General features: G+C 41.5%; 2 protein-coding genes across 5 annotated transcripts in view; both read right to left on the minus strand.

Moving 5' to 3' along the window:
* NCEH1 (neutral cholesterol ester hydrolase 1) overlaps positions 1-13,626 on the minus strand; it is an 824,131-nt gene that overhangs the window by 29,321 nt on the left and 781,184 nt on the right. The window lies entirely within an intron of this gene.
* PLD1 (phospholipase D1) overlaps positions 1-13,626 on the minus strand; it is a 135,431-nt gene that overhangs the window by 12,337 nt on the left and 109,468 nt on the right. For all 4 annotated transcript variants that reach the window (XM_050965832.1, XM_050965833.1, XM_050965834.1 and 1 more), the window contains 3 exons: positions 8,235-8,345; positions 6,686-6,774; positions 1,775-1,888 (listed from right to left, as the gene is read on the minus strand). In XM_050965832.1, coding sequence (XP_050821789.1) covers positions 1,775-1,888; positions 6,686-6,774; positions 8,235-8,345 — 314 coding nt within the window. The remainder of the gene's footprint in view (positions 1-1,774; positions 1,889-6,685; positions 6,775-8,234; positions 8,346-13,626) is intronic.

A 13,626-nucleotide genomic window follows, 5' to 3' on the forward strand; every position in this document is an offset into this window, starting at 1 on the left:
GCGATCTGAAGCAACGACGTACAATTAAGTATGTGAAGTTAGTGATAATCCTAACGTGCTAATCTCAAACAAAAGGCACATTTTAACTACTATATAAAGAGAAGAGCTGTGACATTCTCAGAATACATTTTTCCTAAACAAATGTCAACATGGGTGTAGAACATAGAAGGCATAGAAGTTCATATACACCACTGGTCCGTCACCTTATGCTGGGGAAGATATTGTAGTCTACATGGAGTTAAAAATCCACATCTGGCCTGGGCCAGCTAAATCAGGCTCACAGGGCTGAAAAATCTCTGTGTAGATATAACCTAAGTATGATTCTGCTGGTCACTGGATTCTCAATATTGGTCCCTTGGTCTCACCATCCCTATGGTAGCATGGCACCCTTATAAACCCATGCTGCCTTCAGCTGTCCCTCCCCCAGAAAGCAGTCAGAGCAGTGCCACTTTCTTTCCCTTTCAGAGCCTCCCCCCACCATCACCCTTGTGCTGGGATTGCTTCTCTCTTCTGAACAAGGAGAGAGGAGCCTGGGGTCCCAAGGACCAGAAGGGATCACTGAGCAGTCTAAGCATCAGCTTTGAAAAAGACTATGGGGGAGATTTTAAAGGGCATAATTGGAAGCTATGTGCCTAATCTGCAATGACTTTCATTTGGTTTTAAGGCCTAACTGCCATTTGTGCCTTTGAAAATCTTTTTCTTCCCCAACCTCACTCTACCGACAGGCTCTGTGGAGCATGAGATTACAAAACTTTGAGGCCTGCCTGAACCTTGCAATCCTTGCAAAGTGATATATTTAGCACTGTGAAATTTATTGGGTGCGGGTCTTTCAGATGGGGCCTCCTGTGCTCTGTGTGAACATTAAATTTCAGTATTTATGCACGTATTTCCAGGGTATAATATAGGTGCCCGTGTTTGAAAATGTAGCCAGTTATTCCTCTCAGGCTGATCTCAGAATCTGTGTGAGATACTTGCAAGAAATTCAAGCTCTGCTGATGGAACCTAACTACGGCCCTTGACAAAAGCAATATGGCTGACAAAACCATAAAGCTCTGAGCTCCCTCTGCTGGCTGGCCAGCAGGGCAGTCAAAAAAAGCACTCTTCTCTGGGCTGAATTGTCATCTTTAATGATGGTGGAGCTCAAAGAAAGATAGAGTTGTGGTGCTAATATCTGTTGTTGAACAAATAAAGCCATGTTAATTTCAGTTCTGTTGAAACCACGGGGAAAATTGATACTAAAATACTGTCAGGCTTCTAAAAAAATATCAAAATCACACAGATAAACTAGAAAAAATGTAGTGATATGTAGTAAATTGTAGTAAATGTAGTAACTTGTAGTAAATTCTTAAAAGGGTGGAAATTTCAAGTATGAGTAAATTAAGTCCAGCTCTATGTGCTTGTAGAAAACAAACTTAATTTGGAGCCTTACGGTGCATCCAGAAAGCGGCCTAGACAATGAGCTCAGCAAGGATTTTATTAGCTAGTCTTTAAGTCCAAGGGCACTATTGCAAACAACGACAATAATATAAAAAACTGTTGGCGTGTAATGTAAAAACTGTATCACAGATAAACAGTTCGCTTTCTTTTTCTTTCCCACATACTGTATGTATGTATGTACAGTGCCTAGCACAATATGGCCTTGATTCTGATTGGAGCCTGTGGTCACTAACTACCACAGTACAAATCATCACCTCCACCACCACATCAACAAAACCATGGAGATCACTATAAAGATCTCAGAGTACTGTGTCCTTTTTTGGCCTGGGTACAGTACCTGTAGTTGAAGTGCATTATGGCTTGCAGTGCATTTCCACCTCCAGTTGAAATATCTCCTTCAAATCCAGGCAACAGCGGGATCACCACATACACTCGGTATCGTTTGTTGTCCCTAAAATAAATAATCCAATAATTCTTTGGGATATTTTCCTGCAATTTCAACTTCTTTTCACCAGTCCTGCAACCAGTCCTTATTCACTGGCTCTCATTCCATTGACTTACACCTATGGTTTCTGTAGTAGGCTTCTACTTCATTTCTAAGGGAGTGAGAGTCAAATGTATTTTTGGTTCAGGTTTTCCACCGTTGTGGTCAGTGCTACAGCATTTATTTAAATGCACATGCACAGAAGGTGTAATTTACCAAGAACTGAAAACAACAAAAACAGGTGTAGAATAAAAAGAAAGGTTGGGACATGTTTGTTTAAGTATAAGAGGTATGGTATGCATCAGAGAGATGCAAGGGCGAGGTAATTTTCTTGATTGTTGTGTCTAGCTTTATGAAAATAAGTGCATTTTAGAACCTCAGTTTAAACAGACAGCATCTTATTGAACATGGCCAGCAGCATAAATTATTATTGTAAAGTCAATACAAGCATGAAAACAAAATTAAATCTACAGTTTTCCTCCTCTCCCAACCTTGTCCTGTTTCCAAGCTGCAGATCACACTGGGAGAGGAGATAGATAGAAAACTCCGTGCACTGCCAGCTTTTGATGAATGGGCCTTTCCAGAATATTTAGAAAGGGCAAATATTTGGCCTCACACATCACAAGGGTTCAGTTTTCAAGAATCCTTAATTGTGATCTGATCCTGGATTACCTCTGACTTGCTAAATCCACCCATTTTTGCTTTTTTTTTTTTGTTGATAGTTAGATGCTTATCTTGAGGGCCAGCCAATTTCCGCTGTGGCTTAATTCTAGAAATGCCTTTCAGACTGAGTAATCCAAAATAACAGTAGGGTGCCAAACAACGGCAATTTCACTAATTAAAATTCAAATGCTCCCTGGCTTTAGATGCTGTTTTTACCACCATGATAATAATGGTGGGTAATTACTGATTGCCTAAATTGTCAAAGCCCAAATTGTTTTGTTACTGTATTCTATATGTGAAAAGAGTCTTATTTAATTTACTCATCACTAGGTGGCAATGTATTTCAGTATGGATAAAGCCATTTTAAAAAACAGTATCTAGGTGGACCAGTTTACATTTTTGCTAAGACCATTTTTTCCTGGATAAATCCTTAATTAGCTTGCACCTTCAGATGAGAGACCAGAATAATGGCCAGGAGATCAGAACTGGTTCTCATGTGACTACTAGTACATGTATCAGTGGAGGAATTTCTACTGTTAATGGAATAGCTACCACGGTGGCCCTGAAATTATTGCCAGTTGCTTTGGACTATCAATAGGATTACTCGTGCTTAAAGCTAAGCATATGCTTAAGCACTTCATGGTTTAATGTGTCATTTGTAATCTCAGTATTTGAATAATACAGTATCTTTTAGTAAGCAGAAGGAAGTACAAAGGGAATACAGTACTGAAGGAATCTATTTATCCTAGCTTAAGCTGTCAAATGTTTATAGATAAAATTTTAATTAAATGTTATTTTTAAAGCAAACTTTAGAAATGGTTAAAATGTCTCATGCGCACATTACAGAAGAGATGTAAATTGCAAAGATTTGGATATTAAAGATATAATTATTGATATTGATGAAAATATACTGTATTGGGAGAAAAAATTACCTATGATCAGCTAGCTCTTACACAAAACCCAGTTTGCTTATCTAAACACATAATAAAACCTACTAAAATATGCCAATGAAACAGAGGAGACAAGCAGGGCCAGCTCCAGGCCCCAGCATGCCAAGCGTGTGCTTGGGGCGGCATGCTGCGGGGGGCACTCTGCCGGTTGCCGCGAGGGCGGCAGGTGGCTCCGGTGGACCTCCTGCAGGCGTGCCTGCGGAGGGTCCGCTGGTCGCGTGGCTCCGGTGGAGCATCCGCAGGCATGCCTGCGGGAGGTCCACCAGAGCCCCGGGACCGGGGAGCGGCAGAGCGCCCCCAGCGGCATGCCACCGTGCTTGGGGCGGCGAAATGGCTAAAGCTGGCCCTGGAGACAAGGAGAAGAGGAACATTATGAACGTGGAAAATATTTTATCTACAGAATAGAGAAATATGATACTTGACTGAGAACTCTCCACCAAGATCTTCCATTTAGGATTAAATATCTGTGTGCCAGCTGGTGTTTTTCTCCTTCTCTATGGAAGAAAGTGTAACATCACTTCTCCCTTCATCCTAGCCAATGCCATGCACTTTATGACAAATGCAATCTAGGTGATTCAGCATGGACTTGATCTTCTACTCCGTTAAGTCACGAGGTACACATCCAGGTTGTTCAGGAAGCTTTGTCCTGCCACGGCTACATTACTATTGATACTAACTCTCAGATGTGCAACTACATATACATGAACTGGGAATCACACTCTGTGCTCATAAGATAGATGTAGCCTAAACAGTAGATTTTCTGCTAGCTCTAATGCAGCTGTTTAAGCTACAAAGAGGAAACCTAGTCTAACAGTATGTGTTAAAACAGCCTATTACATCCGGTCTTGGCAAGATAAATAAGACATTATGGATAGGTAAGAAATCTACAATATGTTTGGAATGGCTCTCCAGCTTACAAGACTACACTGATAGATTGGGACTATGCTGCACCACAATAGTCAAGTGCCAGGGAGCCACAAACACTAGGTTGCCATACAAATACTAGCACTTTTGAATACAAATGCCACTGTGAGACACATTGCAAAAGTGGGTAAATTTGGTCAACAAAATATTTCTATCTTTGATGTATATCCAATTTTAGATGCAGAACCAGATTCTTCTCTCATTGATTTTACCCAAGTATAATTCCATAGACTTCACGGAAGTTACTCCTGATTTACACTGGCATGAGAAGAGAATCAGCCTATAGGCTTTTCTCCATAGCATGGTACAGTTACCTTCACTATACATTGCTCAATGACCATGTTCCTGTATCTATCCCCAAGTTGTTCCATCTTCTCGCTTTAGACAGTGGTATTCATGTTGAAGCAAACCAATTTCTCCACTGTCCGTCTTTCTTCCAGGGTGTCTCTGATCACTCTGAACCAGATTCTGACCTCACACTGGTTTTCTATCATCTTAATGACTCCTGATTTACACCAGCATGAAGAAGAAGAAAATCAGACCCCCTCTCTCTTTTAGGAGTGTCACTTCCTTCACTTGTCTGTATTTCATGTTAAAGCGCTGAAGAGTCTGAAATCAAGATGACTCCAATGGGTTTCTGAGGACCTTAACACCTCTGAAAATCAGCTCACACATGCTTATGAACGAAAGGAATATTTAGAGACCAGACATTGCAAGTAAATCAAACTCATCCACATGCACAGTGAAAAGCAGAAGTGTTTGCTGAAAGGGGGAAGAAAAGTGAGGAAGGTTTGCAATAAACTCAATCCAACACCATAGGGTATGACAAATGTCTTAGGGTAGGTCTAAACTGCATAAAAACCCCATGGCACCAAGCCTCAAACCCAGTCAACTGACTCAAGCTAGCGGGGCTTGGGCTGTGGGGCTAAAAATAGCAATGTAGATGTTTGGGCTTGGCTTGGTGCCTGGGCTCTGAGACCCTCCCACCTCATGGGGTCTCACAGCTAGGCTCCAGCCCTAGCCTGAACGTCTACACTACAGTTTTTTAGCCCCACAGCCTGTGTCCTGTGAGCCTGAGTCAGCTAACCCAGGTCAGCTACAGATCTTTTATTGCAGTGTAGGCATATCCTGAAAGATAGACACCAGAAAAACAAACCTAAGCAAAGCTGTCCAGGATCATAGAAAAGGCAAAACTAATTTCTTTGCTGCTAAACGCTCCAGTTAGCCACGTTATCACTGGGCCAGTTCTTAAGTGACAGCACTAAGATATCTGACTCTGATCCATCCATGCAACCTGCTGTAGCTACTGTACAATTTAAAATACTATGGTTCTCTTGCAGTGATGTGGGCATTGTAAATATCCTCCAGCACTTATCAGAGAAGGGGCTGGCAGTGCAGTAATAGTCTAAACTTGAATCACAGTCAAATTCCTCAGAGCATGGCGGCTTTCACTCTCCCCATTTAAAATCAATCCCCTGCATAGAGCTCTTCAATAAACCACATATCCAGTTTATATGATTAAACTTATTTGTGTGTAAAGTTGAAGAACAGTTAGAATCATGAAACTAACGCTGGCAATGGACCCGTAATGTTAGGTAAGATTTACCAAATGCAGTACCAACAACTTGCTTTTTGACTGAAGTAACGTACCCTATAAGGCCAAATTCTACACTCAGCGACACCAGTGCAAGTCCAGAAGAATGCCATCAACTTCAGTGGAGTTATTGCAGATTTACATTGGTGTAACAGCAGAATTTGGCCCAGATAAATGTTGCCTCTGAGTAAGGACTGTGTCCCTTAACATATTTTTTTTAAACCGGGTCTTACAAATGCAGTCTGGATTCCATTTACAATATTTTTTAATATCATCCTAGGCCTGGTCTACACTGGGGGTGGGGGAGGGAGGCGGTGTCAATGTAAGATACGCAACTTCAGCTACGGGAACAGCGTAGCTGAAGCTGATGTATCTTATTTTGACTTACCTCCCGTCCTCACAGCGCGGGATCGACGGCCGCAGCTCCCCCGTCAATTCCGCTTCCGTCGCTCACCCTGGTGGAGTTCCAGAGTCAACGGTGGGGGGCGCGTTAGGGGATTGATATATTGCATCTAGACGAGACATGATATACCGATTCCCGATAGATCGATTGCTACCCGCCAATCCAGCGGGTAGCCTGGACGTACCCCTACTAACAAGATCCCGACAGTTCTTTTGAAAACAAAAAAATACCTGTGTGCTTTAAGAATCCTCCGAGCAATGGTATCTCCAATCTTGTTAGAAACGACTTTGTCATCAGCACAGCTAATAAAAAATTGGTTCTAAGGGAAAAGTGAACACAAAGAAATTCAGAATCATCTCATTGTCTTTTTGCCAAGGATGGTTCAGTGGTTAGGCCCAGAATGCAGATTCACTTCCCTGGTCCACCACTAACTTCCTCAATGATCCTATACAAATCAGTTAGTCTTTCTGTGCCTCAGCTCCCCATCTGTGAAATGGGGATAATAGCACTGTCCTGCCTCACAGAGAGGTTGAGAGGGTTAATGCAATAAATATCGTCATGGATTCAGATACTACAATAATGGGGCATGGATAGATAAATAAACAGACATTGGGCTGGGGCCCCATTTTGCTACAGTTTGAAAGAAACATTTTTGCTGAACACAGAACAGCAATGACACAATAAGATCTCAGGGTTTAATCACTACAAAAATCTCAAAACCAGAACGTATGGTTTTTGTTAGGATAAGAAAAAAATTAAGTGACTGTTTTCAACATCAGCATAGATAACGGCCTCATATGAGCAATCCTCAGAATTGTTAAAAAGAAAATCTGATTTTTGTGGCTACGGCAAAGCACAAAGCATACGCAAGTCAGAGACTGCTTCCCAAGCATGTAATTATCTCCAGATAATTATTCAGCATTATTGCCATTGTGAAACTCTTACTTTGACACGAGGTGAAATCCTGTCCCACTGAAGTCAATGAGTGTTTTGCTATTGACTTTACTGAGATCAGTATTTTACCCATGCTGTCTACAAAGTCATAAATCTACATGCTTTTAGGGTTGTGGGACTATTCTGAGTCAAGAAGCAAATAAAGCTACATCCTGTACAATGTTTTCCAGGATGGCAACGTATTATTTTAATTAAATGGTGTCTGTGTGTGCGCTCAGGGGGAATAATTATTCTTGATTAATCTCCCTCTTTAAACACTACCAAGCAAAAAACATCCAAACAATAGACGGAAACAGATACAGAATAAGTGTCTCCATTCAGCCATTTCTTCCTTCATTTATAAGTCCATTCATACAGAAGAGAATTATGCAAGTTCTAAGATACTATTAGGTGAGTCCACTGAGCATTGATGGGGGACCAAACACTTCGATATGTAGGGCTGGGAATGCAGCAGAGCCAAGAAGGCAGCTGGAAGAACATTGCACGGGAGACAAACGTTGCTAGAGATTCTGGAAATATAAACAGTAACGGAGTGGCCTTGTATTTTAACTCACATTTAGAGTTCTGTACTGGTACATTAATTACTGACTTGATTAAAAGCCTATTCAAGTCAATGGACATAATCCTATCGACATCAGCGGGCTGCAGATGAGGCTCTATATTAATATTAACGTTTCAAAATGTACAAAAGGAGAATAAAATAAAGAAGTAGCCTGCTGAGGGTCACAGAATGTGCTCAGGATGTGCTCAGAGGATATCCTGCCGAGGGTCACAGGATGTGCTCATTGAACCAAACGATCATTGCCTTGCATCCTTGGTACTTACTTCGATATAGATGTAGTGTTTACTGTTTTCTATCACGCTAACATAAGCATTGTGGATGGATTCTTCATGGTACTTGATACCAGCTGACCAATCTGCAGCAGAACGGAGGACCTGTAAAGAGAAAGATTAGCTGTTTTAGTTCTGCCCTGATATAAGATGGCACTGGCACCCCTTACTAATTGTTTTGAACTGGTTGGTTTATTTTTCATGATTTCACTGACTTATGTAACACACACAACATTTGCTAACTACATGTTATATGTATAACAAAGGGAAATGAAGCTTAGAAATACTGTTAAAAAATTAAAACAATCTGATGAAAATATAAAGGCCTTGCTTCACCATTTTGTTACCCCAATTTTATGCCAGAGTAACTTCAGTAAAGTCAATGGAATTATACTAGTGTAAGACTGGAGAGACAGAATGGCAAATCTGGTTCCAAAAGTCTATTACTTACTGTAGTTCTTGCAATGCTGAATTGCCTTTAATATATTTTCTTAAGGCTTGATCCTGAGCTCATTGAAGTCAATAACAAAATTCCCATTGACCTTTATGGTGCCAGATTAGGCATTTATTTCTTATGCACAGAGACACATGCCATCCATTTTACAGCTGAAGCACCTACTGAAATCAGTGAGTTTTGCCCCAAAACTGATGGGTGCATTATAATACAAGGGCCAATGGCACCAAATTTTAAACAGGAATGGCAGTCTCTGCCCTAAACAAGTACTGGCATTTACATTTTTGTGAGAAATTCTTCCTAAACTGGTCATATCTGTCAGATTTGTGATTTTTTTTTTTTTAATTTGCAGTAGGTCAAATTCACATGGAAATTTTTTTCTGACTGTCAATCAGAACAGGCTTTCTGAAGTAACAGACATTTCAAGATCCTCCGAGTATATTATTACATCCCTAATGTAGCACGAAAGCTTTTGTCAAAAGGCAACCAAACTAATACCGTAAATAGCCTTTGCTCACACTCTCACCCGTTTAATTTTGTCCTTTGCTGAAACTCTGGTTTGTGCACTCTCACAGTTTCCTACCTCTGTTACTGTAAACTCCTACTCACTGTCCTTTCCCCAATCTCATCTCTCTTCAGTTCAGTGAGTGCAAACCCTCACTGCCTAGATAGTCTTCTCCACCTTCTACTCTGACTATGCCTCTCTTTTTAAGATCTCTCCAGTTCAATTCAAGATTCTGCTCCTCCGCTCACTATTTTGTTCCAATATCTCTGACCTCATCTCCTCCCACGTCATCTGACTCTCGGGGCTCTAACCGAGCTCTCCCCTTACCATTTCATTCCTCTCCTTCATGCACATCACACCTATGCCTGGAGCAACCCTTCAATCAACATAATGGCCACCATCTTGGCTAACACTGGGAACTGAACCAGGAACCTGTAGAGCTAAATGCACGAGTATCTACAGCTTGCGTTAAAGGAAAAGGGGCAGGTCCTGAGCTAAATTATCATATCTCAACAAGCTTCAAGGGAGCAATGACAATTTACACCAGCTAAGGATCTGGCCCCTAGTCCCTATGGCTGAGATCTGTACAGGACTCGCACGCTCTGTTGGGGGACACATCACACATATTGATTGGTAGATTCCATACTTCCTTCAGATAGAAAAAGTTCATCCAAGTATCTGATACTCACAGCAAAGTCAAATACTGGACAAATTCCCACTTCTGTGACAGCTGTAATGTTGGCCAATAGCAGGATTAAACTGGGGACCTCCAGAGCTGAAAGCATAAATTACTGCGGCTTGATCTGAACAGCCAGCCTCTGTAGCTAGAGGGTAACTAACTCGCATCCTCTATGGATTGGACTTAGGGACAGACACATTACCCACACTGACCAGCAGGTTACATCAACATGTGTTAAGTGACTTTCATGGCATGCTTAAACTCTTTGTATGAAGCCTACCTCCTCCTTCAGGGTCTGTGCCTGGCTCACATCCAGTGTGACTCCACTAGCATCTATATTTGATTATAAAACTACTACTTAGCATTCATATGGTGCAAACGTGCTGGACAAACTAATTGCTGAGCATCCCTTGCAAGAAGCTGAGCATCCTGGCCTCCTATTGAAGTCAGGGGCTATTGAGGTTGCTGAGCACCTCACCGATAGCACTCAGCAGCACCTGCAGGTCTGAGCTCCTGAACAAACCCAAAGAACCACCCAGGGGAAGGTATTATCATCCCTACTGCATTAGTCAAGACATCAAGTCAGCTGTTCTAGATAGAAAGCTGGCTGATTTTTTACAACCCACAGCCCAATGTTCATGCTGTCTTGTGAAACTCCCTTTTCCTATTGCTGGTTGTTTTCTGTGTGCTCTCCAGTGCACAGAAAGTGTGAAAGAACTTGGCAAACTTTTAGTAGATGTATTTAATAATAACTCACTGGATATGCATAGTTCTAGTTCTACACATAGTATCCTTACTCTGGAAAAGGACATTATTCAAAAAGCCAAAGTTACAGCAGATAGTAACCATCACAATATAGGACTTGAAGAGCTTTCATATTTAAGCAACAACTAGAGAAACTATGGCTGATTTTTTTGTTTTCTTTTGTTCGTCAAAGAGTTTCTTTGGAAAAAAAAAAAAGAGAATTGAAGAAAGCATCTCATTCAAGTACACATTGTCCTGAAGGACTGTGAAGTAATAAGGCAGGACACTGCAATGATATTCTACTAGTAAAACAGAAGGAAGGAATCTTAAAGGAAATTAGTCTGCTTACCTATCATGAATAGTGGGCATATAAAGAATAACATAGCCAGGGTAGCAACAAGAATAACTAATTTTAAAAAGATGCCACTATTAAATTATACTCCCACCTATTTTAATGCCCCTTTACCTTACCAGAGGTCCTCTTGTACATGAGGATCAGGCCCTTATATTTTAGAGAAAACTTACACTGCCCAGCCTCTTGGGAGTATCTGATGATGTCTGGGCCAGGAGGTAGCAGCCACCTCCTGTTGCTGCTAGGAATGATCTTTCTGTGAGTATGGGGGGAAATTCTGGCTGCCTAGATAGCTTCTGATGCTGTGCCAATGCTCCAGATGATGGGATTCCAATGAGCATCAATGTTCTCTACTCTTCTTTGTTCTCTCATGCTGGTCGCAGACTCCTGGGCCTCTACCGCCATGCCCTGCAGCAGTGAAACTCAGGGCTCAGCTCCCTATCCTGGGTTTGCTGGTGTAGTTGGCCGCAAGCAGCTGAGCTGCAGCTCCTCCACTAGGCTTTCTCACCCCTCTGTTGCGAAGGTGTAGTGGCACAGTGCATGCAGCCCACTGGCCGGAAGGTACCGACGCAATCTGCAGTAATTAGCAGCAGGGAGCATATGGCAGTGGGCTTCATGGGTGCCAAAAGCTAGCCTTGCCTGAGCAATTCGATCCAAAATTGAACTCTTTTACAAAAACATTTGTAAAATATACAATTCCCCTCTACCAGTGCTTTCATGGTACCTGAGCCACCAATATTTAAAGGGTGCTTTAGAATAGATGGCTAACTTTCCCAGTGTCCCCAGCAGAGTCATTTCTGCTTTCCAAATAAGTTGCTCAGTGTCGGTACCAATGCAGTGATTTCAACAGCTTAAAAAACCCTCCATTAACAGCAGTAGCTGTTGTTCTGCAGGAGACAAGGAATAAATCAATATGGTTTTTTTTTCTTTCTCATTTTATACTGGATGTCATAAGCCTCTCTCAAGTTGAAAAATGGCTTTACCACTCAGAGACAAACTAATGGTTGGCTGGAAAAATCATCCAACAAGAGAACCACCAGATCAGAAAGAGATTGATCACTTTCAGTCCCACAGCTTCACAACGAGCCAGTCCAGATGCCCCCTCTCCTTTTAAATTCTCTTTTATCCTCTCCCTCACCAAATTATCACACCAGCTTGACTAGGTCACAGCATTGTTGCTCCAAACTCTAAAGGAATTCCTTCTCTGCCACTCCTCCCTGTAGCAAAGTCCTTCAGTCAAACATAGACGTTATTAACTAAATCAAATTTGAGGGTTCTGCTTCTCACTAAAATCAGTCAACATGAGTCCAGCAAGGTCACATAACACATTGATGACAGGTTTTAAAAAGATATATTTCAGGGTAGACACACATCCAGTCATCTATCTATGGTACTTTTATGGCCTCCATTACCATCGTAGCTGAGCTCCTCACTATCTTTAATGTATTTATCCTCACAACACCCTGTGAGGTAAAGAATTAATTTTATTCCCATTTTGCAGATGAGGGACTGAGGCACAGAGCCAGAGTTTCAAAGGCGCCTGAATACCTTTAAAAATATGGCCCTAAGTGACTCACTGAACATCGCACAGGAAGTTCACGGTCGACCAAGGGCTTGAATCCAAGTCTCTCAAATCCTAGGTTACTGCCCTGACCACTGGAACATCCTCTCTCTTGCATGCATCATCATCTTGGTAATATTTGGATATTGTAATGAGTTGGCTTATGTCTGCATCTGAACACGTATGCTACCACCCTCTACTGGATGGAACCAGAACTGCTCAACTCTGCATCATGGGAACTATACTGTTAACAGTAAAATGTGATTCTCTTTTAGCAGGTATCTGTGCTTTTGAAACAGGAAGATTTCAGTTGCAACTCCGTTTATTTCATAAAGGTCTGAGTGGTCACTGTATACCCCAGGGTAATAACTGAAGTTTAGGTTGCCACAGATTAATTATACGTGCTCTGAACTTTCTTTTACATTAATATTTACTTATTACTAATATGTAATTTACCACTCTTGTCAAATTGTCCTCTCTTGTCAATGCATTCAAAATTAATAAACTGAAATGCAAAATCCTTCAGTTTCCGAGAAAAGGTCTGCATACTACTTAGGCATATTAACAAAACAAGCACTGGTGTTCTCTCCTCTCCCTCCCCCTCAGTTCTGCAGCCTCCCATCACTCATGCAATTTTTATGCAGGTGCTGTCATCCCTTTAACCTCTTTAATCTAAGCAACACCACCACCACCACCACCAGTATTCACTGGCAGTTATTCCATAATGGCAAACAATATGTACTGTGAAGCAAATTTCTAAGAGTCACTCAAAGTGCATGATGATTCACTGTGTCTCACAGTATGAACAGGGTGTGATGTTGTCTCACCATGTCACAGACTTACTGTGTCTTGCTTGGATAATAACTGGAAATTAGAGTTGGAAAAACTGAGAGTGATTTTAGTTTGGTGACCCCCTGTCAAACAAGTTTTGATTTTTGCATGAGCCAAGGTGCTATGATCATCAAACCCCAAACTTTGAGAGAATGCTTGACTCAACCCACAAGCTGTCTAACTCCCTCCTTCCTTTCTAATTCCTGTCTTCACATCTTTTCCTGTGCATTCCCTCAGGACTGACTCAACTGCCCCATGAT

Source organism: Gopherus flavomarginatus, chromosome 8 (genome assembly GCF_025201925.1).
Source record: "Gopherus flavomarginatus isolate rGopFla2 chromosome 8, rGopFla2.mat.asm, whole genome shotgun sequence".
In the NCBI taxonomy this organism is placed as follows: domain Eukaryota; kingdom Metazoa; phylum Chordata; order Testudines; family Testudinidae; genus Gopherus; species Gopherus flavomarginatus.